Source organism: Mobula birostris, chromosome 11 (assembly GCF_030028105.1).
Source record: "Mobula birostris isolate sMobBir1 chromosome 11, sMobBir1.hap1, whole genome shotgun sequence".
Taxonomy (NCBI): domain Eukaryota; kingdom Metazoa; phylum Chordata; class Chondrichthyes; order Myliobatiformes; family Myliobatidae; genus Mobula; species Mobula birostris.
The window spans coordinates 60168916-60194578 of record NC_092380.1 but is presented as its reverse complement, the minus strand read 5'-3'; the positions used below and the strand labels follow the sequence as shown (position 1 = coordinate 60194578).

Genomic DNA, 25663 nt, shown 5'->3' with positions numbered 1-25663 from the left:
TGGGAGTAAGATGAAGATGGGAAATTGTATCAGATATGTAAGCATTTGGATAGCTAGGGCCTGATTAGGGATAGTGAAGATGGCTTTGTGTGTGGTAAGTCATGTCTGTCCAATCTTACAGTTTCTTGAAGAGGTTACCAGGAATGTTGTTAAAGGAATGGCAGTGGGTATTGTCTACATGGACTTTAGCAAGCTCTTCATGCTGTAGTATTCTATGACTCCATGATGTGACCTGTGATCATTAAAGCAATGCTTAGGATGATTCGGAACCATGCTGCTGGTTATTACAATCTTCACAGTTTTGGTGTGGATTGGATATCTTTAGATCCAAAGTTAGTAGCCTTAACAGTAACCAAAACCACTGAACATAACTCTACTATAGGAGAATATTTGGACATAGGCATGATTCATGAGGAAGCAGATGAGGTTCTGGGAAAGACCCTTGAACAACCTTAACAGATGAGAACTCCACTGAAAATTAGAAAAGTATGGGAAATTTGGAGGATCCAGGGAGAATTATTGGATAGAGGTTCTTGTCCCACCCTTTGGCTAGCTCTTGATCAAAACCTGTAGTCATACTCTGACCCAGCAGTTATGGAAGCTGGGAGATTGTTTCATACAAGGTACAAAAGGGACATGTGAATTGAATGTGTTAGTGAAATCATGGAGAAATGGGTCACAAATTCTAAGGACAATTTTAAGTTACATAATCTTCAAGTTTAGTTTGTAAGATATCACTGCTTGTTGAAATTTCACTTAATTAAATGAATCACTACCTTTGCATCATTGGACAGACAATCCAAAGGCATCAATTTTGTTTTGAAACAGTAGTTAGATAAAACAATATTGCCAGATAAAAGCAACACACATCAAAGTTGCTGGTAAACACAGCAGGCCAGGCAGCATCTCTAGGAAGAGGTACAGTCGACGTCCTGACGAAAGGTCTCGGCCTGAAACATCGACTGTACCTCTTCCTAGAGATGCTGCCTGGCCTGCTGCGTTCACCAGCAACTTTGATGTGTGTTGCTTGAATTTCCAGCATCTGCAGAATTCCTGTTGTCTGCCAGATAAAAAGATGTTTAACCAAGTGGAGAGGAAAAGACTGGAGCTCAGTCAGAATAGAGCCATAAAACGCTGCAAAAGCTACATCATAGAGTGCCAGTGTAGCCATGTGGAAAAAAAAACTGGCCCAGAGAAACTAATCTTATCAAAGTAGGACATGACATTAGGAAAGTCGTTATAGGTGTGCACAGATTGACAAGGGCAAGAGGCCAAGCCCCAAGGAACCTGCTGTTGTGTGGCATTTCATTTACAATTTTAACTGAAAAACATTCAGATGCTAAAACAAATTGTAATAGAATGTACTCACAGGTGGCTTTAGTTACATCATCTGAGGTTACGTGATGAGGTCCACTAATTGTCACTACATTTACCCTGTACAACCTTCCAGGCCTCAGGCTGCTGAATTCTACTTGGGTTTTTGGAGGTTGCACGGTCTTCTCATAGCTGTATGCTTCTGGGTTTTTAGAATCTTTTATCTGAACACTGAAATTCTCAACATGTCCTACTGGATTGTCCCAGGAAACATTCAATAAATCAGTTGTGTTCTCATTGCTCAGTAAGATGTTCTCTGAAGGTATTTTCATAGGTTCTACGTAAAAATAAAACAATATATAGTGATTATAATGGAACTTAATAAAATACTATCACCACTAGACAGTATTGGATACAGCACCAACAACAGAGTAACTGGGATTTTGAAAGAGATCAAGCTACTTGGAAAATGCCCTATCCTTTTGTTTGATCTTTCCTCCTACTTTCATTGATTAAAACCTTTTTTACAATTTGAACATTTTGCAGCTTTGGTAAAGGATCTTTACTGAAAAGTTAACTCCATTTCTCATTCCATAATGCTGCCTAATAAACTGACTGTCTTCTGTTAATGTCTAAGTTAAATTTCTGGAATTACTTATGTCTGATGAATTTAAGAAACATTTTTCAAGATTTCGCTCCTCCATCAGATGTCATTTTAAGTTTAATTTATTTAAAAGATTTGCTTGAGAAAAGGTGGGGGTGGGGGAAGCAATGGAGGTATACAAGTCTCTTTCTGTATAGGGGATTTAGAATTAAGCACTGAGTTTTTTTTCAGTTTAGAGACAGAATCTCATCCTTTAAGTGTAATTCACCACTGAATTGCCATCACTGCAGCTTGGTACATTCTTCAAATATTTTCTTCTCACTGATGTTAAAAATGCATGGTAGTGATTAATCAACTTCCTTAGCCAATTTCTATTCTTCCCTGTTGGTTGATATAGAAGTTATCACAAACATGCCTCTCTTGAAATCATTAATGAGAGCTTTAAATGTAGTTCACACAACTCAGATTCTAAAAGTGTTTTAAATTGAGGCTAAACAATGAACTTGCATGTTTCAAAGTTGTAGTGACCATTTATAAGCCTGCACCAATGATTTTGCCAATATCATGTCAAGACAGGGAATTCTCTCACAGATTATATATCTGCTTCATATAAGTAAAGGTCAAAAGGGAATTGACAAAGTGGGACTTTTTTGACACCTGCTGCCTCTGCTGTATTGGTATTTCTACACAAAGTGTGGCAAGTACACGAAAAACATTGCCAGAGCGATGGTAAATGCAGATATGATAGAGGCATTAATGAGCGATTAGTTAGATTCGCGTCATTTTCAATGCAGACATGGTGAGCTGCAGGGCCTGCTCCTGTTCTGTGCTTTCAAGTGTAGCTAACTGGAAGATCAAAACTGAATACTGGAACCCTATGATATATGGTTTAATAACAGCACAACCAGTAGTTATATTAAATGTGAAGAAACATTTGTTTCAGAAGTTAAATAACAACTCTATACTTTTAAATTAGAGTTTTCCATTCCAGAGTATCACCTGTGTAGTTGGCAATCATAACTGATTCTGATGGTGTATCATCCTTTGCCAATGTGACAACAGAAAAGATGTAGTTCGTTCCTGGTGTCAGTCCCTCCACAGTTACATTTTCATCTGTTACAATTTTAGTTGTGTTATTTACTTCAGGTGCTTCTGTCACCACTCTGTACTTGTAGTCCTTTTGATCTTCAACTGGTGCTACCCATTGTAGGGAAATACTGTGGGTGCTAAATGCCACTATTCGTAGGTTCTGAATGGGGTTTGGCTCTATTGATAAAAACAATGAAATAAATAGGCATTAGTAAAGACATAGACCCATTGGATAAGCTTTCAACATTTTGATCAAGTGGAATTAACATCAACATTGCTCTGGATAAATGTCAGAGAAGCTACAAGTGAAAGAATAACTTTCACAGGACGCAGAACATCACAGTAGCTTGTTCACAGTGCAGGTCAACAGAAGAGTTAAGATACCAAGAAGTAAAATCATATTATTGTAATACTCTGGTTCATGGAGAAGTAAACATCAGTATCTGTCATTATGCTTGTGTTATAGCCCTGCTTATTCTATCCATCAAAGAAACTGCCAATAAGATATCAGTTGACAAAAAGGATGAATCAAGAGGATACATAAAATCTCATAAGAACATAAGAACATAAGAAATAGGAGCATGAGTAGGCCATGTGGTCAGCCGAGCCTGCTTCGCCATTCAATAAGATCATGGTTGATCTGACCATGGACTCATCTCCACCTATCTGCTTTTTCCCCCAAATCCTTTCTTCCCCAACTAAGCAAAAATCTATCCAACCTTTCCTTAAATATATTTATTGAGGTAGCCTCCACTGCTTCATTGGTCAGAGAATTCCACAGATTCACCACTCTTTGGGAAAAGCAGTTCCTCCTTATCTCCATCCTAAATTTACACCCCCGAATCTTGCGGCTATGTCCCCTAGTTCTAGTCTCACTGACAGTGGAAACAACTTTCCTATACATTTCTTATCTATGCCTTTCATAATTTTATATGTTTCTGTAAGATCTCTGCTCATCCTTCTGAATTCAGCGAGTACAGTCCCAGACAACTCAATCTGTCCTCATGGTCTAAACCCCTCATCTCTGGAAACAACCTGGTGAACCTCCTCTGCTTCGCCTCCAAAGCCAGTGTATCCTTCCTCAAGTAAGGAGACCAGAACTGCATGCAGCACTCCAGATGCCACCTCACCAGTACCCTATGCAGTTTCAGCATAACCTCCCTGCTCTTAAATTCAATCCCTCTCGCAATGACGGCCAACATTCCATTTGCCTTCTTGATAGCCTGCTGCACCTGCAAACCAACATCTTGCAATTCATGCACAAGCACTCCCAAGTCCTTCTGCAGAGCAGCATGATGCAATTTTGTACCATTTAAATAATCCGATCTTCCATTTTCCTTCCAAACTGGATGACGTCACATTTACCAACATTGTACTTCATCTCCTTGCTCACTCACTTAACCTATCTACATCCTCTACAGACTCTCCATATCCTCTGCACAATTTGCTTTTCCACTCAATTTAGTGTCATCAGTAAACTTAGTTACACTACACTCATTCCCCTCTTCCAGCTCGTTAATGTATATCGTGAAAAGCTGAGGGCCCAGCACTCACTGGGACCTCAAAAGTTGTGGCACACCACTCACCACTGATTGCCAACCAGAATACCACCATGTATCCCAACTCAGCATTGAGTGGTGTCACAGCAAACAACTTTGCACTCCAATGTCAGTAAGACGAAAGAGCTGATTGTGAATGTCAGGAAGGGGAAGACGAGGGAACACAAAACATTCTCATAGAGGGATAAGGAGTAGAAAGAATGAGCAATTTCAAGTTCTTGTGTGTCAATATCTCTGAGGACATAACCTGGATGCAACAAATTGATGCAGCTATAAAGAAGGCAAGACAGAGGGTATATTTCAATCGAAGTTTATGGAGATTTGTTTTGTCAACTAAAGCACTCAAACTTCTACAGAGGTACTGTGGACAGCATTCTGACTGGTTGCATCACTGTCTAGTATGGGGTGCGGGGGCTACTGCACAAGATCGAAATAAATTGCAGAAACTTGTAAAATGAGTCAGCTCTATCATTGGTACCAGCCTCCATAGTATCCAAGGCATCTTCAAGGAGCAGTGCCTTAGAAAGGTGGCTTCCATCATTAAGGATCCCCACAACCCAGCAGGTTCCCTCTTCACAATGTTACCATTGGGAAGGAGGTACAGAAACCTGAAGGCACACACTCAACGATTCAGGAACAGCTTCTACTCTGCCTTCCAATTTCTAAATGGACATAAACATTGCCTCACTGTTTTATTTCTGTTATCTTGCACTACTTATATTAATTTAACTATTTATCAAGTATTTCATTGTACCGTCGCTGTAAAGTTAACAAACTTCACGACATATGCTAGTGATATTAAATCTGATTCTGATTCTGATTCAGATAGGCAGGTGAAAAGATGTAAGAGGACAGAGTGAGAAATAGAAGAAGACAGGAGGGAGTAAGGAATTTTGTTTTACTGGAAGAAAAAATCAATATTCATTCCTTCAGGTTGGATGCTATCCAGACAGAATATAAGGTATTGCTTCTCCTTCCTGAGGATGAACTCATCATGGCACAAGAGGAGACCATGGGCCAAAATGTCAGAATGGGAATAGGAATGCAAATTAAAATACTGAGCCACTTTTGGTGAATGGAGCTGAGATGCACAGTGAAGCAGTCTCCCAATTTACAATTGATTAGCAGAAACTTCATGACAATTTTTCTCAGATTTCCTGTCCAACTTGTAATTATGGAAAGTCCATGGAAGGATGGGTGCAAAATGAGTCAGACATCAGATAATGGGAGGTGGAGCTAAGTCAAAGTTCATGGGTTTTATTAAAGGAATAAGCTCCTGCTGGTTTACAAGAAATCCTATAAATAAATTTAACTCTTGGGACTGACTCATTCCATCTCCTTTGATCTGCCTGAATTACAGAAGGATCACATTATCAGTGCCGGATTATCGAAGGAACCAGATTACAGGTAGTCTTATTAGTGAAGGTCGACCTGTAGTTGGCATAATAATGTGATTAATAATCAGTAGTTTCACATAACATACCAAATGATTTCATACAAGTGAGGTGCTTGTGTTTCACAGTTTTACAGATTTGATGATTCACCATTTTTAATCAAAGGCAAAAGAAATTTAGTTTAAAACAGAGGACTTTTGTTATAAGCTTCAGCTGCTGGGGAAGTAGAGTTGTCAATGTCTGTCATTATTTTTGCACTACAGGCCTGGTCATTCCATCCATCAATGAAACTGCCAATAAAATATCATCTGACGAAAAGGATGAATCCAGAGAGTACATGAAAAAAGTTAATGTTAGAATGATTAAATGAATTTTGAACTTGAAGGGACAAATATCAGTTTATTTCATTTAATCATTCTAATACAATCTTGTGACGGGAAATCAAAGAAAAAGGTTTAATATTTCAAAGGGACTTGGAACATGTGAAATATTTCATGCATTCTCCTTATCCCCCTATTACTACCTCTCCAGCATCATTTTCCAGTGGTCCAAAATCCATTTTCATTTACACTTTAAATATCTGAAGAAACTTTTGGTTTCCTCTTTAATATTATTGGCTAGCTTACTTTCACACTCCTTCCTTACCTTCTTAATGACTTACTTATTTGCCTTCTGTTGGTTTTTAAAACGTTCTCAATCCTCTAACCCCACTAAGTTTTGCTTAATTGTATGCCCTCCCTTTGGCTTTTATGTTAGCTGACACCTCTCTTGTTAGCCACTGTTGTGTCTTCTTGTCTTTAGAATACTCCTTTGGGATGTATATATCCTGTGCCTTCCAAATTGCTTCCAGAAACTCCAGCCATTGCTGCTCTGCTGTCATCCTTGCCAGTGTTCTTTTCCAATGAATTCAGGATAAATCCTCTCTTGTGCTTCTGTAATCCCTTTTGTTCCACTGTAATATTGATACATTTGACTTCAGCTTCATCTTGTCAAATTTCATGTTATGATCACTTGCCATAAGGGTTCTTTTAGCTGAAGATATCTAATCAATTCTGGTTCATTGAATAGATGTTCTCCTAGTGAGCATCTCCTAGCGAGCTGCTCTAAAAAGCCAAATCGTAGGCATTCTAGAAATTCCACCTCCTGCAATTAAACACCAACCTGATTTTCTCAATCTACCTGTATATTGAAATCTCCCATTATTGTAACATTATCCTTTGCATACATTTTCTATCTCCCATTGTAATTCTAATGAGTTACAGATCTAATAAATTCATTTAATTAATTGATCAAGTCTGTTTTGTTTGAATCATGGAAATAATATTAAATACAAGAAGAGACACATGAATGAAACTGTAAAATAAATGTGGCATAGGAACACAATGATCAAAAACCAGACATAAGGAAGTAAAAATATAAGAAATAGCAGCAGTTGATGAGAATCTTTCCATCAAATCTGCTGCAACGTTCATCAAGAAAACTCAATATTCCAGTTGTAATGCTGGGAAATTGTGTTCTAAATTGTTTTACACACCTATGCCAAAGCTTTTCCATTCTGAGTATATAGCAAAGAATTTTCTCAAGGAAAGCAGTAATTTACAAAGTGCTTTTGTTTTAAGAATCAAGTTGGAAACATGAAAATACAGACATTTCTTAATACACTTACGAGTTGTGTGATTGATCTTCTCAATGCGACTCGCCAGGTTTCTGGGTCCAAGGGTAGCCACGGAAATCATGTATTCCGTTCCAGAATTAAGATTTGAAATTGTGGTGAAGTTTGACTGTTCGACAATAGTCTTTGCAGAAGAATTGTCACTGTAGGTTACGTTGAAGGAGTAACTTTCATCATCCATATCAGCAGGTGCTCCCCAGTTTAATGAGATGAAATTGGTACTGAAGTTCAACACCTGGATAGTACCAGGTGGGCTTGGAACTGAATGAGGAAAGAAAGTGTACAGTTGTTTTGATCAACACCAAAGTACAGAGATTTCTTTTGAGCTTTTGAAATTCTTGGTTATTATTTCTCAATTGGCCACACTTTGCGATATGAAACACTACTTGAGGATCAGAGTAGAGGAAAATATACTGTATAATTTCAGCAGGAGTCAGCTGCTAAAAATTTCCCAAATGTTTTGAAGTATTTTTCAACATTATTTTCCTTAAAAGTGTGGCAACAACTTAAGTTGGCTGAGACAAAAGGCTGGTATCAGAATAACAAATCAGGCAGATGGAAACATGGAAATATTGTGAGAGTGGACATGACAGAAATGTTAATTGCAGTCGATTGTCAATGCCCTCACCTTTGATACACATTAACATCCAATTCTTTGTTTATATTTGCTTTAGTTGTTGAGATTCAAATAAAACAAGGTCTAGCAGTTTCAACCCAACTGCCATCTTCAGACAATGCAGTAAGTAATCAGTACAGTAATTAACTTAAAACTAAATGAATCAATGTGTCCAATCACAGTTCAAGAAAGTATTCTTACATAAATTATAGAGCTGATATTCCTTATTAAAATACCCAGTAAGAAACCTCACTGACAACCAACTTTTAGTAAACGTATCAGTGTAGAAAATTTAAACTTCCTGACATTTATGTTAATAATTACAATTCAAAAGTATTTCATTGAGTGTCAAGTGTTATGGGACATTACAGGGTAGTATAAAAAAAATTAACAATTTCGACTTGTTCTGCTTGGCAACATCCCCATCCCCGATAATTAACTATTAAATCTGGGTCAAATAAACAGTGTTAGTGAAATGTTAGAGATCAAATTCCTCAATTATATGATTTCACATCCCAAACTTGGCAATCAATGCCTAAGAATGTGTTCTAAATTTATCACTTCTGATACAAGAGACAAATTCAATTAAAAGTGTTCTTCACACTTGGCACATACCTGTTATACCCTGTACATTGGCAGAGGTAACATTGAAAGGTCCACTGCTTGTAATCACTGTGACATTGTACACTCGACCAGGTCGAAGTTCGGTGAAAATTACAGAAGTGGAATTTGTACTGTTGACTTTTTGTACTGACGTGTTTTTTACATCTTGAAGAGTGATAAAGAACACCTCCACCTTTCCAGGTGGTGGAATCCAGGACACAAACAATCTATCCACTGTCCCATTGCTGCTAACACTGATGTTTTCTTCTGGTATCCGTACAGGTTCTGTGGGATAAAAAAAATGATTGGATTTTCCAGGAGGTTTCAGACACAGAACATAATGTGGTGTAAGGTAAGTAATAGTCATCACGGAATAGAAACATAGGAACATCTCAGCAGATGAGAAAGCTATTGAATTTAGTTAAAATTGATAAGGAGTAATTACAAGTATTTTACAATTAAAAACCGCTCAAAACATGAAGTAAAAACAATGGCAGGAAATTTGCAACAGATTCGGCAGCATCTGCAGAGAGGGTGATACAGGTCAAATTGAAAGATGGACGTCGATACCACAAGCTAACTTTGGGCTCTCAGTCTTTGGTTTCTAGCACAATTGCATTGAAGCTCAGAGCAGGAATAGGACAGAATATCAAAGTTTCACACATTTAATTGGATTGAGTGGTGGTGTTCTGGAATTTGCTTTTCTTCAGTGGAAATTAATTATTTATATAATTTACTATAAACAGATGCGACCTTCTGCAGTACTTACTTGTGTAGCTGGATACTTCTCTGGAATCAGACTGGACATTGGCTACAAGTGTGATAACAGTGAACGTGTAGTTGATTCCAGCGATGAGATTGCTCACACCAGCATTTTCAAATTTTACAGTTTCATTTTGAATGACGATGATAGGATCTGAACTTTTTTTTGTCACTACCAGATAGCGATAATCATCTTTATATCCTATTGGTTGCTTCCAATTCAGTGTTATGGAGTTGGTGCCAACGTCGTCAACCTGTAAGTTGCTCACTACGTTTGGTTCTGTTGGGGGAAATAAGTTAATTTTGTTGATTATCTTTGAAAACCAATTACTTTTGATAAATATATTTTATGAACTGAGAATAGCTCAGATTTGATGGCTAATGTGAAACAGATGGTGGTAAGTCTTCATTGTACTTCTGCTTCCAAACGCATTTTCATGGGCACTAGTCTCCCCAGCACTGAGGAAGTTTTCAACTTCCATTTTGGACATGCCCTCTTCTCATTACCACCACCAGGAAGGAGTTGCAGGAGCCTGAAGATGCACCCTCAATATTAAGAAACACCTTCGTCCCTTTCACCATCAGATTCCTGAATGGTCCATGAACCCATGAACACCACATCAATATTCCTCTTTTGCACTATTTACTTATTTCATTTTTATTGGAATTTATAGTATTTTTTATATCTTCAACCATTGTGCTGTCATAAGACAACAAATTTGAAACATATGTCAATGACAACAACCCTGATTCTGATTCTGAGCTGTGATCTCAAAAGCTATCCATAAAGGCATACTTGTACTGCACAACTATTAAACTTCTTAGCTACTTTCTATACCATGGCCAAGGTAATGTTGCTGAAAGACAGAGACTATACTATGCGTCTTGGTTCACAAATGGTCTCTTGAAAGTACAGGTCAACCATGTTACTAATTGTAAATGCAAAGGGAGATGGAATTTCCCCATGCACCCCGACTACCCTCAGGTAATGTGTAAAAGTAATGCTGGAACAAAGTTAATTGGAAGGCCTTTCCTGTAAACATACCATAGTTCAGTGCCAGAAATATATCATGATCTAATCAGGTGGGCTAAGGTGAGTTTCTTACAGCTTAAAACTTACTACATTGCTTCCCTTTGCTTCCTTTCACATGGAAGCATCCACATCCAACTTTGATTGCTGAAACTGATGGATAGTTTGGCTGGTAAGTATAAGCATCAGTGGAGAGAGCACATCTGAGATCTGGTGAATTGCATCCATCCCAATTTAGTACCACTTCATTTTTGTCAACCTTCAATTGAACGGTATGCATCTACAGCCAAAAGGCATGCCTTGTGCTGTTAAACTTGTGTAGATTAATCTTACTGTAAGAACACCAAAAGAGCTTTCTTTTTTTCTCATAGCCTTTTCAGGTTTCTGCTCTTGCAGACCCCAGTCAGTTTGGATTGGCAACAACATCTCCTCCAGAATCTCCATCAGCACATGTGCACCACAAGACCGTGGGCTTGGTCCCCTGCTCTATTCCCTTTATGCTTATGACTGTGAGGATAAGCACAAATTCAATGTCATATTTATGTTTGCTAACGAAATCATTTTTGTTGGTCGAATCAAAGACTCAGACGAATCAGCTTATAGGAGGGAAATTGAACATCTTGGTGAGTGATGGCACAGTAACAACCTCTCACTCAACATCACCAAGAGCAAGGAAATGATTATTTACTTCTGGATGAAACCAGAGGTCCATGAGTCAATCTTTAATGGGGATCAGGTGTGGGAAGGGACAGCATCTTTAAACTACTCATAGTTTTCAGAGGAGCTGTCCTGGGTTTAACACATATGTGCCATTACGAAGAAAGCATGGCATCGCCTCTATTTTTTGAGCAGTTTGCGAAGATTCAGCATGTCATCCAAAACTTACGCATTTTTCTGTAGTGGAGAGCATATTGACTGGTTGCATCACGGCTTCGTATGGAAATGGATATGGTCTAGTCCATCACGGGTAAAGCTACCTCCACTCTTGTGCACATTTATATGTAGCGCTGTCGCAGGAAAGCAGCAACCATCATCAGGGACCCCCACCATTCAGGCCATGTTCGCTTCTTGCTGTTGCCATCAGGAAGGTAGTACAGGAGTTTTAGGACCTGTACCACCGGGTTCAGGGGGAGTTATAGAGGAAGAAAGCCAGGAACAATGCAGGTTGCATTAATGTCTGTGGAGCATGGAGGACAAGTCATAAATTGGAGCTGTCGTCAGAAGAGGGAAGAGAGGCTTTTAGTCTTAGCGTTGAATTCAGTTAGTCATGCTAACTAGCCGTTGGGTGAGCCCCCAAATAAGGGATCATGTAGCAGAGTGATTGAATTGGCAATGAAAAATGCTTGGAGCAGTTTCAGGCCTCTTGTGATGATTCCTTGAAGTGTCAGGAATGTGGAGAGAGCATGTCAATGTTCTTTTGGAACCTGATACTCTCACTGTGTTCGGATATGGCCCAAGTACGGAGCGAAAGACAATGAAGTGGGTCAATAGTTCACAGACATTAATGCAAACAGAGTTAGAGGGAAAAGAAAACAATCAAAGCTAGGCCAAACAGGGCCATTAACTAAAACTCTCAAATGGAAAACAAAGCCAACACTGCAGCTCAAAGGAATAACTAAATATGAAATTAATACCACTAGTCTTTTCGAGTCAGTTAACTCTACAGTCTAATTTTTCAGGCAAGGGCAAATACAAGCAGACTGTGAAACGTTGCTGTGCTTTGCTCAGGTCCTGACAAGTGGTATGACGAAAAGAACGGAATTAAATACCATCACAATGTAATAATAATTAGCTGACACGTACATGTTCATGAGCGCAATTGCCATATCTGCTGCGCTGCTGAATCCGTGGTTGTGACAGTGCACCCCTCCATAGACACAGCCCTATGTCCGCTGGAAGTCTTGGATGAGTGACCTGTCCAAGATGCCCTTTGCCGGAATCCAAGAACGTTCTTCTGGAGACCTCAAGGAGATCTTCACATTGAGCCAGAATCCCAGACAGGTCGACATCCTTAGCTGACACAGGAGGGGATTCATGGAATGGAGCTTGAGCTGGATCCAGGTAGGTAGACAGGTATGCCGGTCCCCACTCTTGGAGTACCTTCAGATACCAATCGATCTGTGGGTTATGCTGGGATAACCAGGGGAGACCAAGCACCAGTGGCAGTTCAGGCAAATGAACCAGATAGAAGGAGAGTTCTTCACTATGGTTGCCTTCGAGCACAAGTTGGAGGGGTTGGGTGGAAAGGTGGATCTGGCCAGAGCCTAGGGGTCGACTGTCCAAAGCCTTGACTTTGATCTTTTCTCTTAATTCCTGTCAGAACTCTCCGCCTTTGAGCTAGGGAGATGTCCATGAGATTCCCAGCTGCACCAGCATTGATAAATGCCTTAAGGAAGCTGCGAGCATTACAGAATTAGGGGAAGCTGACTGAAGAGAGAACTGATTCGTCAGGATTCCCCACCCTGCTGACGGGTATTCTCTTTTACTGGCTGCTTGGGACATGCCACCTGGAAGCGGCCTGGATCGCCACAATAGAGGCAGGAACCTGTTCTCCTGTGCCGCTCTTATTCCTTCTGAGACAGGTGCATGCGCCCCACTTGCATAGGCTCCTCCATGGGCTGGCTGCTGGGTGTGAGGGAGGGAGAGAGGGCGAGGAAAGACAGCGACCAGACGGTGCGTGGGAAGCTTGAAACATTCTTGCACCACCTAGTCACCTAATTGTCAACCCGAGTAGTCAGATTAATCAGGTGATCCAGACTGTCCTGCTCATCATGGACAGTTTCTCATGCCAGACCCCTGCGTTCAGTCCATGCTGGAAGGCAGTGATGAGAGATCTCTCATCCCAACTTGTCTCTACTGCAAACGTGTGGAATTTGACTGCATAGGCTCTCACCATTGCTCTGCCTTGGTGCAGGTCCAAAAGTCAGTTGGCAGCCTCCTGACCCCATACTGGAAGGTCAAAAACCCTCCTTAACTCTGCCACGAAATGTCGGAACGACTGGGCTGCGGGATATCCTTGCTCCTGTAAAGCATTGAGCAGACTGAGTGGAGGTCCATCTAGAAGATTGACTATGAATGCCATTTTTGCGCATCATCACCAAAATGACCAGGTTGGGCTTGGAATGTCAGCTTGCATTGGGTAATACCATTCCTGCAGCCATCAGGATCACCAGAGTATCTGCCAGGAGGTGGAATACTTGGTTCCTATATGGACTTGAGAGTCCAAAGCTGGGAGTTAGTTCAGGTCCAGGTGCGAGAGCGGGAGTATGAGTATCAGAGATTGTCAAGGCAGCAGAAAACGAGGACCTGCGAGATACTGGGAGTGGGATTGATGTGGCCAGAGGCTGCTGAATTGTGTTGGTGAGAATATTAACGGCTGTCAGCCGATGCTGGCTGTTCCCAGTGAGCTCGTGGATGGCGGCTGTAAGAGCGGAAATCGCAGACACTTGAGTCCGATTTTCTGCGGTGAGCTGTTCAACCATTGCGGCTAGCGATGATGTCTGTTCCTTCAGATGAGACTGGGCTTGTTGCACGAGCTTATCTTCCTCATTGCTTCTGTAACTTCACTCAGAACAGATTCCATTGCCTGTAGTTTGTCCCCTACCTGACCAATTAATCTTAGGGCCAAGGTCAGCTGCTCTCTCTCTGCTGGGTCCATCTTTGTGTGGTCGAGTCTTGCTGTCACCATGTTTGGATACAGCCCAAGTGCGGAGTGAGAGACACTGAAGTGAGTCGATAGTTCACAGACTTTAATGTAAACAGAGTTAGAGGGGAAGGAAAACAATAAATGCTAGGCCAAAACAGGGCCGTTAACTAAAACTCTCAAATAGAAAACTAAGCTAACACTGTGGCTGAAAGGAATAACTAAATATGAAATTACTACCACTAGTCTTCAAAGTCAGTTAACTCTACAATCCAATTTTTCAGGCAAGGCCAAATACAAGCAGACAGTGTAACGTTGCTGTGCTTTGCTCAGGTCCTGACAAGCACTACAAGGAAAAGAATGGAGTTAAATACCATCACAGTGAACTAACAATTAGCCAATGTGCATATTCACGAGTGCAGTTGCCATATCTGCTGCGCTGCTGAATCTGTGGTTATGACAAATACAAACTAGGAAAGCCTTACTTTCACCTTCTCTGACAGACAATGGCAAAACTGGAGAAACAGGTCTTATGAGGAAAAAGGCTTCTATCTACCTTTGTTAAGGTGTAATGCAGTCGATGAGCACTCAGTTAACTCTGAACCAGGGGAAAGCAGGTTTCCAGAACAGTAGATTGCTACTCTTCCAATATAACTGCTACTCACAAGGAGCAGGAAGTCATACTCCACTTCCTGAATGTCATTACTGTGTATATTCAAGGCAGGGATTGATATTTTCAGATATCAAGAAAATCAAAGTTCAAAGTAAATTTATTATTGCAGTACATATTTGTCACAGTATATAACCCTGACATTCATTTTCCTGCAGGCATTCATTTTAGAGTCCTTTAAAGTGAGCCAATAGGTTGTGGGAACAATTCAGTGATGGGGCATAAGAAGATGAGTGAAGTTACTCCTCTGTTGCTTTCTTGCAGCAGAGCTCTATGTTGATGTGCTCAGTTGTGAAGAGAGCTTTGCTAGTGATGTACTGACTCTATCCATTACTTTTTATGGGCTTTTCTGTTCAAAGGCATTGCTGTTTCCATATCGGGCCATAATGCAATCATTAAATATACTGTCAACTGCACATCTGTTGAAGTTTGACCAAGTTTTAGATGGCATGCCAAATCATCCTAAATTTATAAGAAAGTAGAGACACCGCTGTGCCTTCTTTGCAATGGCACTTACATATGGGACATAAGACACATCCCCTGAAGTAATAACACTGCAAAATTTAAAGACTCTGACCCTTTCTGCATCTGACTCTTTGAGGACCTCCAGTTTGTTCCTCCTGTAGTCAATAATCAGCTCTTTGGTCATGCTGTCATGGAGTGAGAGATTGCTGTTGTGGTACCAATCAGCCAGATTTTCAATCTCTCTCCTATATGATGATTCATCACCATCTTTGATTGACCAATGACAATGTTATCATTAGTGATCTCAGGATTGCTACCTGACCCACTTGCTAGTGAGGTCAGAATGAGGAAGATTATACAACTTAATACATGGCTGAGAAGCTGGTGTAGGAGGGAGGGCATTAGATTTTGGGATTGTTCGGTTCTCTTCCTGGGAAGGTGAAAGCTCTAAAGAAGGAACGGTTTGCACCTGAACTGCAGGGGGACTAATATCCTTGCAGGAAAGTTTGTCAATGCCACATGGTGGGGTTTAAACTAGAGTTGCAGGGGGATGGGAACCAGAGTACCAGAACAGTTAGTGGAGAGGTTTTGGAGGCAGATGTTGGTAAGACCTCAGACAAAGTTAGGAATCAAAAGGTTGAGCATGGAGTGACTAGTATCTCGAGTTGCATATAGAAGTATTGTAGGAAAAGCAGATGATAGTGCTGAAGATGATGTAGCTGGTTTAGAAACAGAGGCAATGTGTAGTGAGGAAAGACTGTTGATAGGGCAAAATTGCAGTCAACAGGATGAGTTGCAATGTAAATGTGGACAAAATTGAAAAAGGTGAATTCAGGACTGAAGGTGTTACATTTGAATGTGTGCAGCATACAAAATAAGTTAGCTGAACTTGTAGCACAGTTACAGATTGGCATGTATGATGTTGTATGGATCAGTGAATCATGGCTGAAAACAGATTATAGCTGAGAGCTTAATGGCCAAGGATACACATTGTATTGAAAGCACAGACAGGAAGGCCGGTGGTGGTGGTGGTGGGGGGGCATTACTCTGTTGGTAAAAAATGAAATCAAATCTTTAGAGAAAGGTGACATATGTTTGGAAGGTGTTGAATCATTATGGATAGATCTAAGGAACTGCAAGGTTAAAAAGATCTTAATGGGAGTTGTATACAGACCACCACACAGTAGTAAGGATGTTGTCTAAAATTAGAATGGGAGATAGAAATTGTATGTCAAAAGGGCAATGTTACAATAGTCATGGGAGATCTCAAAATACAGATAGATTGGAAAAATCATGTTGGTGTTTGATTCCAAGAGGGTACATTTTTAGAAAGCTTATGAAATGGTGTTTTAGAGCAACTCATGGTTGAACCCATTAGGGATCAGCTATTCTGAATTAGGTGTTGGGCAGTGAACCAGAATTGATTGAAGATATTAAGGTAAAAGAGCCCTAGGGGCAAGTGATCATAATATGATCAAATTCACCTTAAATTTGAAAAGGAGAAGATAAAATCAGATGTATCAGTACTACAGTGGAGTAAAGGGGATTACAGTGACATGAGAGAGGAGCTGGCCTGAATTGATAGGAAAACAACACTGGCAGGGATGATGACAGAGCAGCAACAGTTGGAATTTCTGGAGGCAATTCAGAAGGCAGAGGATATATACATCCCAAAGAGGGAGAGGCATTCTATACACAAGATGACACAACCATGGCTAACAAGAGAAGTTAAAGCCAACATAAAAGCCCAAGTGAAGGCATATACTAGAGCAAAAATCAGTGGGAAATTAGAGGTTTGAGGTTGCTTTTAAAACCAACAGAAGCCAACTAAAAAAGTCATTAAGAAGGCAAAGATGGAATATGAAAATAAGCTAGCCAATAATATTAAAGAGGAAAGCAAAAGTTTCTTCAGATGCTTAAAGTTTAAAAGACAGGTGAGAATGGATCTTGGACCACTGGAAAATGATGCTGGAGAGTTAGTAATAGAGGACAAGGAAATGGTGGATGAACTGAAAATGCATTTTGTATTAGTCCTCACAGAGGAAGACATGAGTAGTATTTTGGAAGTTCCAGGTGTCATGGGTCACTAAGTGTGTGAAGTTACCATTACAAGAGAGAGTTTCTTAGGAAACTGAAAGGTTTGAAGGTAGATAAATCACTTGGACCTGATGGTGTACACCTCAAAGATCTGAAAGAGGTAGCTGAAGAGATTGTGGAGGCATTAGTAATGATCTTCCAATAATTACAAGATTCTGAGATGGTTCTAGAAGACTGGAAAATTGCAAATGTCACTCCATTCGTTAAGAAAGGAGAGAGGCAGAAGAAAGATAGGCCAGTTAGTCTGACCTCAGTGGTTGGGAAGATGTTAGAGTCGATTATTAAGGTTGAGGTCTCAGGGAACGTGGAGGGACATGATAAAATAGGCTGGGTTCGTCAAAGGAATATCTTGCCTGACATATCTCCTGGAATTCTTTGAAGAAATAACAAGCAGGACAGATAATGGAGAATTGGTTGATGTTCTGCACTTGGATTTTAAGAAGGCGTTTGACGAGGTGCCGTACATGAAGCTGTTGAAGAAGCTACGAGCCCATGGTGTTCCAGGAAAGATTTTAGCATGGATAAAGCAGTGGCTGATTAGCAGGCAGCAAATAATGGGAATAAAGACAGCCTTTTCAATTAGGTTGCTGGTGACTAGTGGTGTTCCACGGAGGTCTATGCCAGGATCGATATTTTTTACATTATATGTCAATGACTTGGATGATGGAATTGATGGCTTTGTTGCAAACTCTGCAGATGGTATGAGTATAGGCGGAGGGTCAGGTACGTTTGAGGAAGTAGAGGGGCTTCAGAAGGACAGGCAGATTAGCAGAATGGGCAAAGAAATGGCAGATGTGATATAGTATCAGGAAGTGTATGGTCATGCGTTAAGTAGAAGAAATGAAAGGGTAGACTATTTTCTAAACGGAGAGAAAAAATCAAAAAAAAACGAGGCACAGAGGGACTTGGGAGTCGTTCTGCAAGATTCTCTAAAGGTTAATTTGCAGGTTGAGTCTGTGATGAGGAAGGCAAATGCAATGTTAGCATTCATTTCAAGAGGACTGGAATATAAAAGGATGTAATGTTGAGACATTATAAAGCACTGGTGAGGCCTCACATGGAGTATTGTGAGCAGCTTTGGGACCCTCAACTTAGAAAGGATGTGGTGAAACTGGAGAGGGTTCAAAGGACGTTCATGAAAATTATTGCAGGATTGAATGGCTTGCAATATGAAGAGGGTGAATGGCCTTGATAGAGTGAATGTGGAGATGATGTCCCTATGGAGGAAAAGTCTAAGACCAGAAGACACAGCCTCAGAATAGAGGTGAGTCCTTTCAGAATAGAGATTAGGATGAATTTCTTTAGCCAGAGAGTGGTGAATCTGTGGAATTCTTTGCCACAGGCAGTTGTGGAGGCCAGGTCTTTATATATACTTAAGACAGAAGTTGGCAGATTCTTTACTGGTCGGGCATGAAGGCATAAAGGTACAAAGCAGGAGATTGGGACTGAGAGAGAAAATTGGATCAGCCATGATGAAATGGCAGAGCAGACTCGATGGACCCAAATGGCCTAATTTTGCTCCTATATCATATGGTCTTATGGTCTAAGCTCCTGTACGTAAATTATTGAGAGGCTTCTGAAATTCCAACATCACAAAATTCACTATTCTACTACTTATTCTCAGAGAACAGCAGAATATTTGTTAAATATGTATCTGTTTCTAATTCTATGCTGATTCTGCTCAACCTTGTCTTTTTCAAGGTGTTCTGCTGTCACTTCCTAATCACAGATTCCAGTATTTTCCCTCCTACTGATTGTGGAACAGACCACTGGTTATACATTGTCTCTCATTTTCTCTCCCTCTTCTTCTAAATACTGGGCAAAGATTTGCTGTTCACTGCATCATTTCCAGAATCTGGAAAGTGATAGCTGGAGTATTTATGACCTCTAAAACTGCTGTTTTCAAACCTCAGGGATTTTAAAAAATCTGCTGGAGGAACTCAGAGTGTCATGCAGTATCTGTGGAGGTGCTGAAAGGGTTTGTCAATGTATCAAAGCCAGTGCAGAGTGTGGTGACAAACGGAGTTCCTCCAGCAGTTTGTTTACTACTCTAGATGCAAGTCCCTTGTGTCTCCAGTCCTTGGGATTTAATGGTTTCTCCAGAACTCCTGGATAAAATTTCACTGTTCCTTATTGATATTGAACCATTACTCCTCTGGTGTCATTGACACGGTGTACACTTCTGCGAAGGCAGACACAAACTGTTGCTGAACTCTGTAATTCTCTTCTTCTCTTACAGCCTGTCTTTATTGTTGTGATCTTGTGTAGAAAGGATATTTCAATTTTATCCAGTTTGTGAATAATACATGGTTCTTTGTTCGACACATAGTTGTGGATAACAACAACTCTGAAGCATACAAATGCAGGAATGGAATGATTAGAACTGGGAGATCAATCAGAGCTGAAGGCTGAAATTGGCATAAATTATTCTATCAAAGCTATGGTGGAATCAAGAGAGTGCAGAGTCCTGAACGTGGACTGCACGCACTGGAGTAGATGGGCAAAGAGATGAAGGAGGACAAGTGACATACAATTACAGCTGCAACAAAGATCATTTTTGCTGTTCATAATCATGGAGCTGTGGTCAGGATAGAAACCAAATAAAAACTCAAATGGAGAAGTTTTATTGCTCATTAAGAGGCTTGACCATGGAGAGAAGTTGGGTTTAGATCAAGAGACATAGCTTAGCAATATCAGATTGAGTTGATTTGTTTTGTAGAGAGAGGTGATGTCAAGTGTGAATTTTCATGGGTTGGATGTAGGAATAAAAAAGACAGTATTTATTTAAAAGGAACATTTTGAGTAAAAAAAGTGGAAATATTAGAACTAAATACTTCATTAAAAGGAAAATGGTGACAATAATATGTTTAAACTTTTAATGCCAGCCAATCCCTCAGGCAATCAGGCTTGTTTTTCATCTCTTCTAGGTTAATAATTGCAAGTATATATGGAAAATGTGAGTGGTTTGAGGACGCTTTACATTAAAATATGAAAATGCTTTTGTCAAACCAGTCCACAGGACTTTATACAGCAATATCTGGAAAGAGACAGGCATGGTGGATGGAATTGAAAGAAGATGGATAAAATTTCTAAATTGCTCTTTGGAGTTGAGAATGGATCTTTCACTTACGGGTGAACTGAGATATTGATACAACGTCACTCAATAAATTTCCCCGTACAACAGTGGCCACAGAAATGACATAGTTGGTTCCAGAAGTAAGATTTGAAATTACTGTTGAAGTTGTATGTACTGTTTTTGACTTTTTTACAGACACATTATCGTAGGTGACATTGAAGGAATAACTTCCATCTTCCAGATCTGAAGGTGCACCCCAGTTTAATGAGATGGAACTAATGCTGAAGGTGGTCACAGTGATAGCTCCAGGAGCAGTGGGAACTGTGTGGGATTAAAAAATAGAGCAAATTAGTCCCTCCTACACTATAGATTCCTGAATTTTGTTTTGATTATTAATTATGCCTTTGAAAAACTTAATCATGTATTTTGATGTTAAATATGTTCTATGAATCCAGGTTGCAAGCTAGGAGAAGGAAAGACACTTAAGTTTGCAAGAGTTAAGCAAGGTCTAAAAAGTGTGAGGAACTGAAAGAAAGATTTTCAGATGGGAACCAAGAGAAAATGATTTTGCAGATATTCCCACCTAAAAGAGCAGAAAAGTTATGAGAAGTTTTCTCAGATTTCCTGTCCAATAAGGTAATTATGCAATGTCCATGGAAGGATGGGTGCACACTGAGTCAGATATCAGAGAATGAGGTAAGCAAAGTCAAAGTTCATGGGATTTATGAAAAGAATAAGCTCCTCCTGGCTTACAAGCAATGCGAGAAATGCACTTAATGCTTAGGACCGACTCGTCCTATCTCCTTTGATTTGCCTCACTTCCTGGTCTCTGGGTTTAAATAACAAACAAATAAAATTCTCTCACACAGGTTATCACTGATCACCACATCAAGGAAGATCTGACTGGGTCACCACGTCATTCCACCTCCTAGCATAAGGAGACCCTGTTCACAATTCCATCTCATTACTTTTCCTAGTTCTGATGAAACACTACTTGTTTGAATCATTAACTATGTACCTCTCTTCACAGATGCTGTCTGACCTGCCTAGTATTTCCCCCATTTACTTTAATGTTAAATTTAAGTAAACTGCAAGTGTCTCGGTTTGAGATTATTCCCTTTTGCTTTGTACCCTCATTCCACTCATATTGATGTGGGTGAAGGGATGATTTGGTAATAATTCCCTTTATCTTTGTGTTTTAAGGATTCTCCTATTTGCCCACCATCCTGCAACAGTGCCTGTTACCCCAAAACCTAGAGCTGGTTTCAGAGTTACCAAGAAATTTAAATGTTATTCCAAAAGTGTACAGGCATTTTGTGAAAATATATCATTAGTATGGCCTCAAAATATCAATGCTCACAAATTGTTGTCATAATAATGTGATTAAAAATCAGTAGTTTCACATAACATACTAAAGGATTTCATACAAGTGAGATGATTGTGGTTTGTAAAAGAGGACTTTTGTTACAAATCTTGTGATTGTTTGCTATCTGTTATAAAGCTTCTAATGGCAGTTTATACGCAAGGACCGATGTCACTGTTTAATGGCAAGTGCAGATGGGGGCTGGTGCTCCATTTGCTAACTTTACAAATGAACAAAATTAAAAGTGAGGACAACAAGGGAAGGCAAAACCATTTTGTGTGCAGGTTCCCAGGATTTAAACAGGAATTGAACTGATTCAATTCAATCAGTTTTCACACTTGCCACATACCTGTTACAACCTGCACAATGCCAGAGTTTATATTCAATGGCCCACTGTTCGTAATGACTGTGACAGGCAGATTTCTTCAAAAAATGGTTTTAAGGAATATTAACAAGGGAATAATTGGGAATTTCAGAGCTTTAGGGCGAGGATAGTGGTGTGTGAAAGATCTGGGATTATAAAAGGACAGAAATGGAGTGTTGCAAAGATCTGGTCCTAACAAAGATGGAGAAAAGGATCCCCATGAGGAGATCTGAAATTAATATTGGGAATCTAAAATCAGACGTTGTCAAACTTAATGCAGGCCTGGGATTGCAAGGTCAGATTGACAAATGAAAATATCTAAATGTTCAGGGAGTCAGGGGCTGATCGAAGAGCACTACAATCACCATGATGGAGTTTCAGCAACAGGTGAACTGAAGGGTGAAGACCAACAACATTATGGTGAGAGAAATAAACAGTCCTGTTGAGATAACAGAAAGGTGAATGACATGTTCCTTAACTAATCTCTCAGATTCTGATGGTCATACTTACAAATGCTTATATAGTCACACACTTTTAAACAACATTTAAAAAGTATTTAATGGAGTGTAACAGTAATTGCAATATGCAGGTCAACAAATGAGTTAAGATATCAAAGGTAAGTTCGTAGTGTTTCAACACTCCAACTGCTGGGGAGATAGTGTTGTCAATGTCTGTCATTATGTTTGCATTACAGGCCTGGTCATTCTATCCATCAATGGAACTGCCATTAAAATATCAGCTGACAAAAAAGATGAATCCAGAGAATACATAAAATATTTCACATGTTCGGCCTCCTTGAAATATTGAATCTTTTTTTTTGACTTCCCATCACAATAAGTTTTTATTAGAATGATTAAATGAAACCTGGACTGCTAGTTCAACGTCAGGGGACAAATATAGGTTTATTAAAAGATCTTTCATCTGGAGAAAGTAGCATTGTTAGGAGTATTTAATGTCCATTCTTAGCTGCCCATGAGAAGGTGATTGTCAGTTACCTCTTGTACTTGTTTTAGTTCATTTGTGTGGATTGTTAGGTTAATTCAGGGGGAATAACATAAATAATAACATTGTGGTTATGTTACTGGATGTATAATCCAGGTGTATGGACTGATGGTTTGGCAAACAGAATTCAGTTCCGAAAGTGTTTTTTTTTAATGAAATTAAGTTGATTAGATATATTTGGAATAAAATAAAACCAGCATCAGTATTGATGATTACACAGCATCCTGATTTAACACTGAACCAGAATAATGCCCCATTAGGAAAGAGTTCTGCATTGCTACACAATTTAGACAATCTGGATCTGCAGCAATGTGCTTTACTTAAATGTACAGCAGGTGACTTGGATTCAAAGGTAGTCATAGCTGAAGGGTGGTAGTGGGGACGAGCTCCCACTGGTAAACAAATGCTCTTCATGGCGTACGTCTCACACAGCCTCTGACAACCAAGTCCAACTCCTGGCCTTCATGTGTGGCATAGTTCTTATGCCCGGCGGAGCTGTTCTCACTGACAGGAGAAGGGGCAAAAGTGGGCCACTGGCACCTTAAAACCAGCTGCTCCGGGCAGATGGGGCTCGTTAACCACAGATGGCAGCTCATCTAGGAGAGGGAAAACTCCGATTTCAAACCCCCGCTGCCTTGCGGCTATACCAGCTCACAGGAAAGGCTTTGGGAGTAAACCCTGAGGAAAAATCCAGAGTCGGAGTCCCAAAGGCGACTGACTGCTGTACCCAGCACCGGTATGGCAACTCCCGCGATGCTGCTGGCACCAAACCGTATCAAATCCGTCGTTCCTTTGGACCTGTCATCAGCATGCAGAGGGTGGGGTCCCACTGCATGGGCAACAGACAGATCTCCATATCAACTCTGCCCTGGCTTACGCCCTGGAGAGGCCACTCCAGCCTATTACCAGAGGTGCAGTACCCATGGTCGACCACGACCGACGGAGGCCACACACACACACACACTTGGTTCATACAAACTAGCATGATAAGCAAGAAAAAGAAACAGACCGACCATGCAGATCGATAATAGCATTAAATTCATGTATGAATAAAACAAATTAAGTCTAGTCCAACTTGACTTGATAATTCATCATCACTAACATTATCAAAGTTAGAAGAGATACCAAATCCACTTAGGAACTCAGTCATTCACAGAAGATAACATTGCAGGCCCTCAGTCCTCAGCTATTCAATGTAGCAGCCAAATGGCAGGAAAATTTCACTATTGGAGGTGACACATCCTCCAGAGAGTATAAACCTGTGAGTCCTTAATATTGACAGGGAACTCAAGAAATCTCATGGCATCTGGTGAAATGCAAGCAGTGAAAGATCCTGCTGACTACATTAAGATATCTCCATCAGCCAATGGCCTGGTATCTGTCAAGTTAAATATCAAGGAAGAAAAGTGCTCGTGTGAAGGTTATAGAAACAGAGAACAACCTCAAGAGGGGAATGAAAAGAAATCTGTTATAATTGAGATATAGAACACAATTCCCTGGCATTACAACTGGGTTATTGGGAACATGTAGTTTTTTTTGATGAATGGAGTGGCAGATTTGACAGAAAGATTCTTATGGACTGCTCCGATTTCTTAAATTTTCAATTCTTTATGTTTGGTTTTTGAATTGTATTCCAGTGGCAACCCTTATTTTACAGTTTCATTCATGTGTATCTTTCAGTATTTAATACTAGTACCCTGATTCAAACAAAAGAGACTTGATCAGATGAGATCCATAACTCATCAGACAAACATTAGTAACAGAGACAATGAACAGAATAGTAAGAATGACAAAGGCATTCTCAAATTAATGTTATACAAGTGAAGAGTTGAACCTAGTAAGTTATTTATTGAATAAACTGTAGCATTATTAACTTTTATTTACATTTAAACTGTTTTACACACCTATGCCAAAGCTTTAACATTCTAAGTATATAGTAAAGAATTTTCTCGAGGAAGCAGTATTTTACAAGGTGCTCTTGTTTTAAGAATCAAGTTGGAAACATGAAAATATAGACATTTCTTACTGAACTTACGTGTCATGTGATTGATCTCCTCAATGCGACTCGACAGGTTTCTGGGTCCTAGAGTGGTCACGGAAATTGTGTATTCTGTTGCAGAATTAAGGTGTGAAATTGTGGTGAAGCTTGACTGTTCGACAATAGACCTTGTAGAAGAACTGTCACTGTAGGTTATGTTGAAGGAGTAACTTCCATCATCCATATCAGCAGGTGCTCCCCAGTTTAATGAGATGAAATTGGTACTGAAGTTTAACACCTGGATAATACCAGGTGGGCTTGGAACTGAACGAGGAAAGAAAGTGTACAGTTGTTTTGATCAA

The 25663-nt window shown here is 39.9% G+C and overlaps 1 protein-coding gene across 1 annotated transcript in view; it reads right to left on the bottom strand.

The window, feature by feature from the left end:
* ptprja (protein tyrosine phosphatase receptor type Ja) overlaps positions 1-25663 on the bottom strand; it is a 261500-nt gene that overhangs the window by 60052 nt on the left and 175785 nt on the right. The window contains exons 18-23 of the mRNA XM_072272290.1: positions 25359-25625; positions 9621-9893; positions 8864-9136; positions 7627-7893; positions 2918-3184; positions 1370-1651 (exon numbers count right to left, since the gene is read on the bottom strand). Of these exons, the coding sequence (XP_072128391.1) occupies positions 1370-1651; positions 2918-3184; positions 7627-7893; positions 8864-9136; positions 9621-9893; positions 25359-25625 (1629 nt within the window). The remainder of the gene's footprint in view (positions 1-1369; positions 1652-2917; positions 3185-7626; positions 7894-8863; positions 9137-9620; positions 9894-25358; positions 25626-25663) is intronic.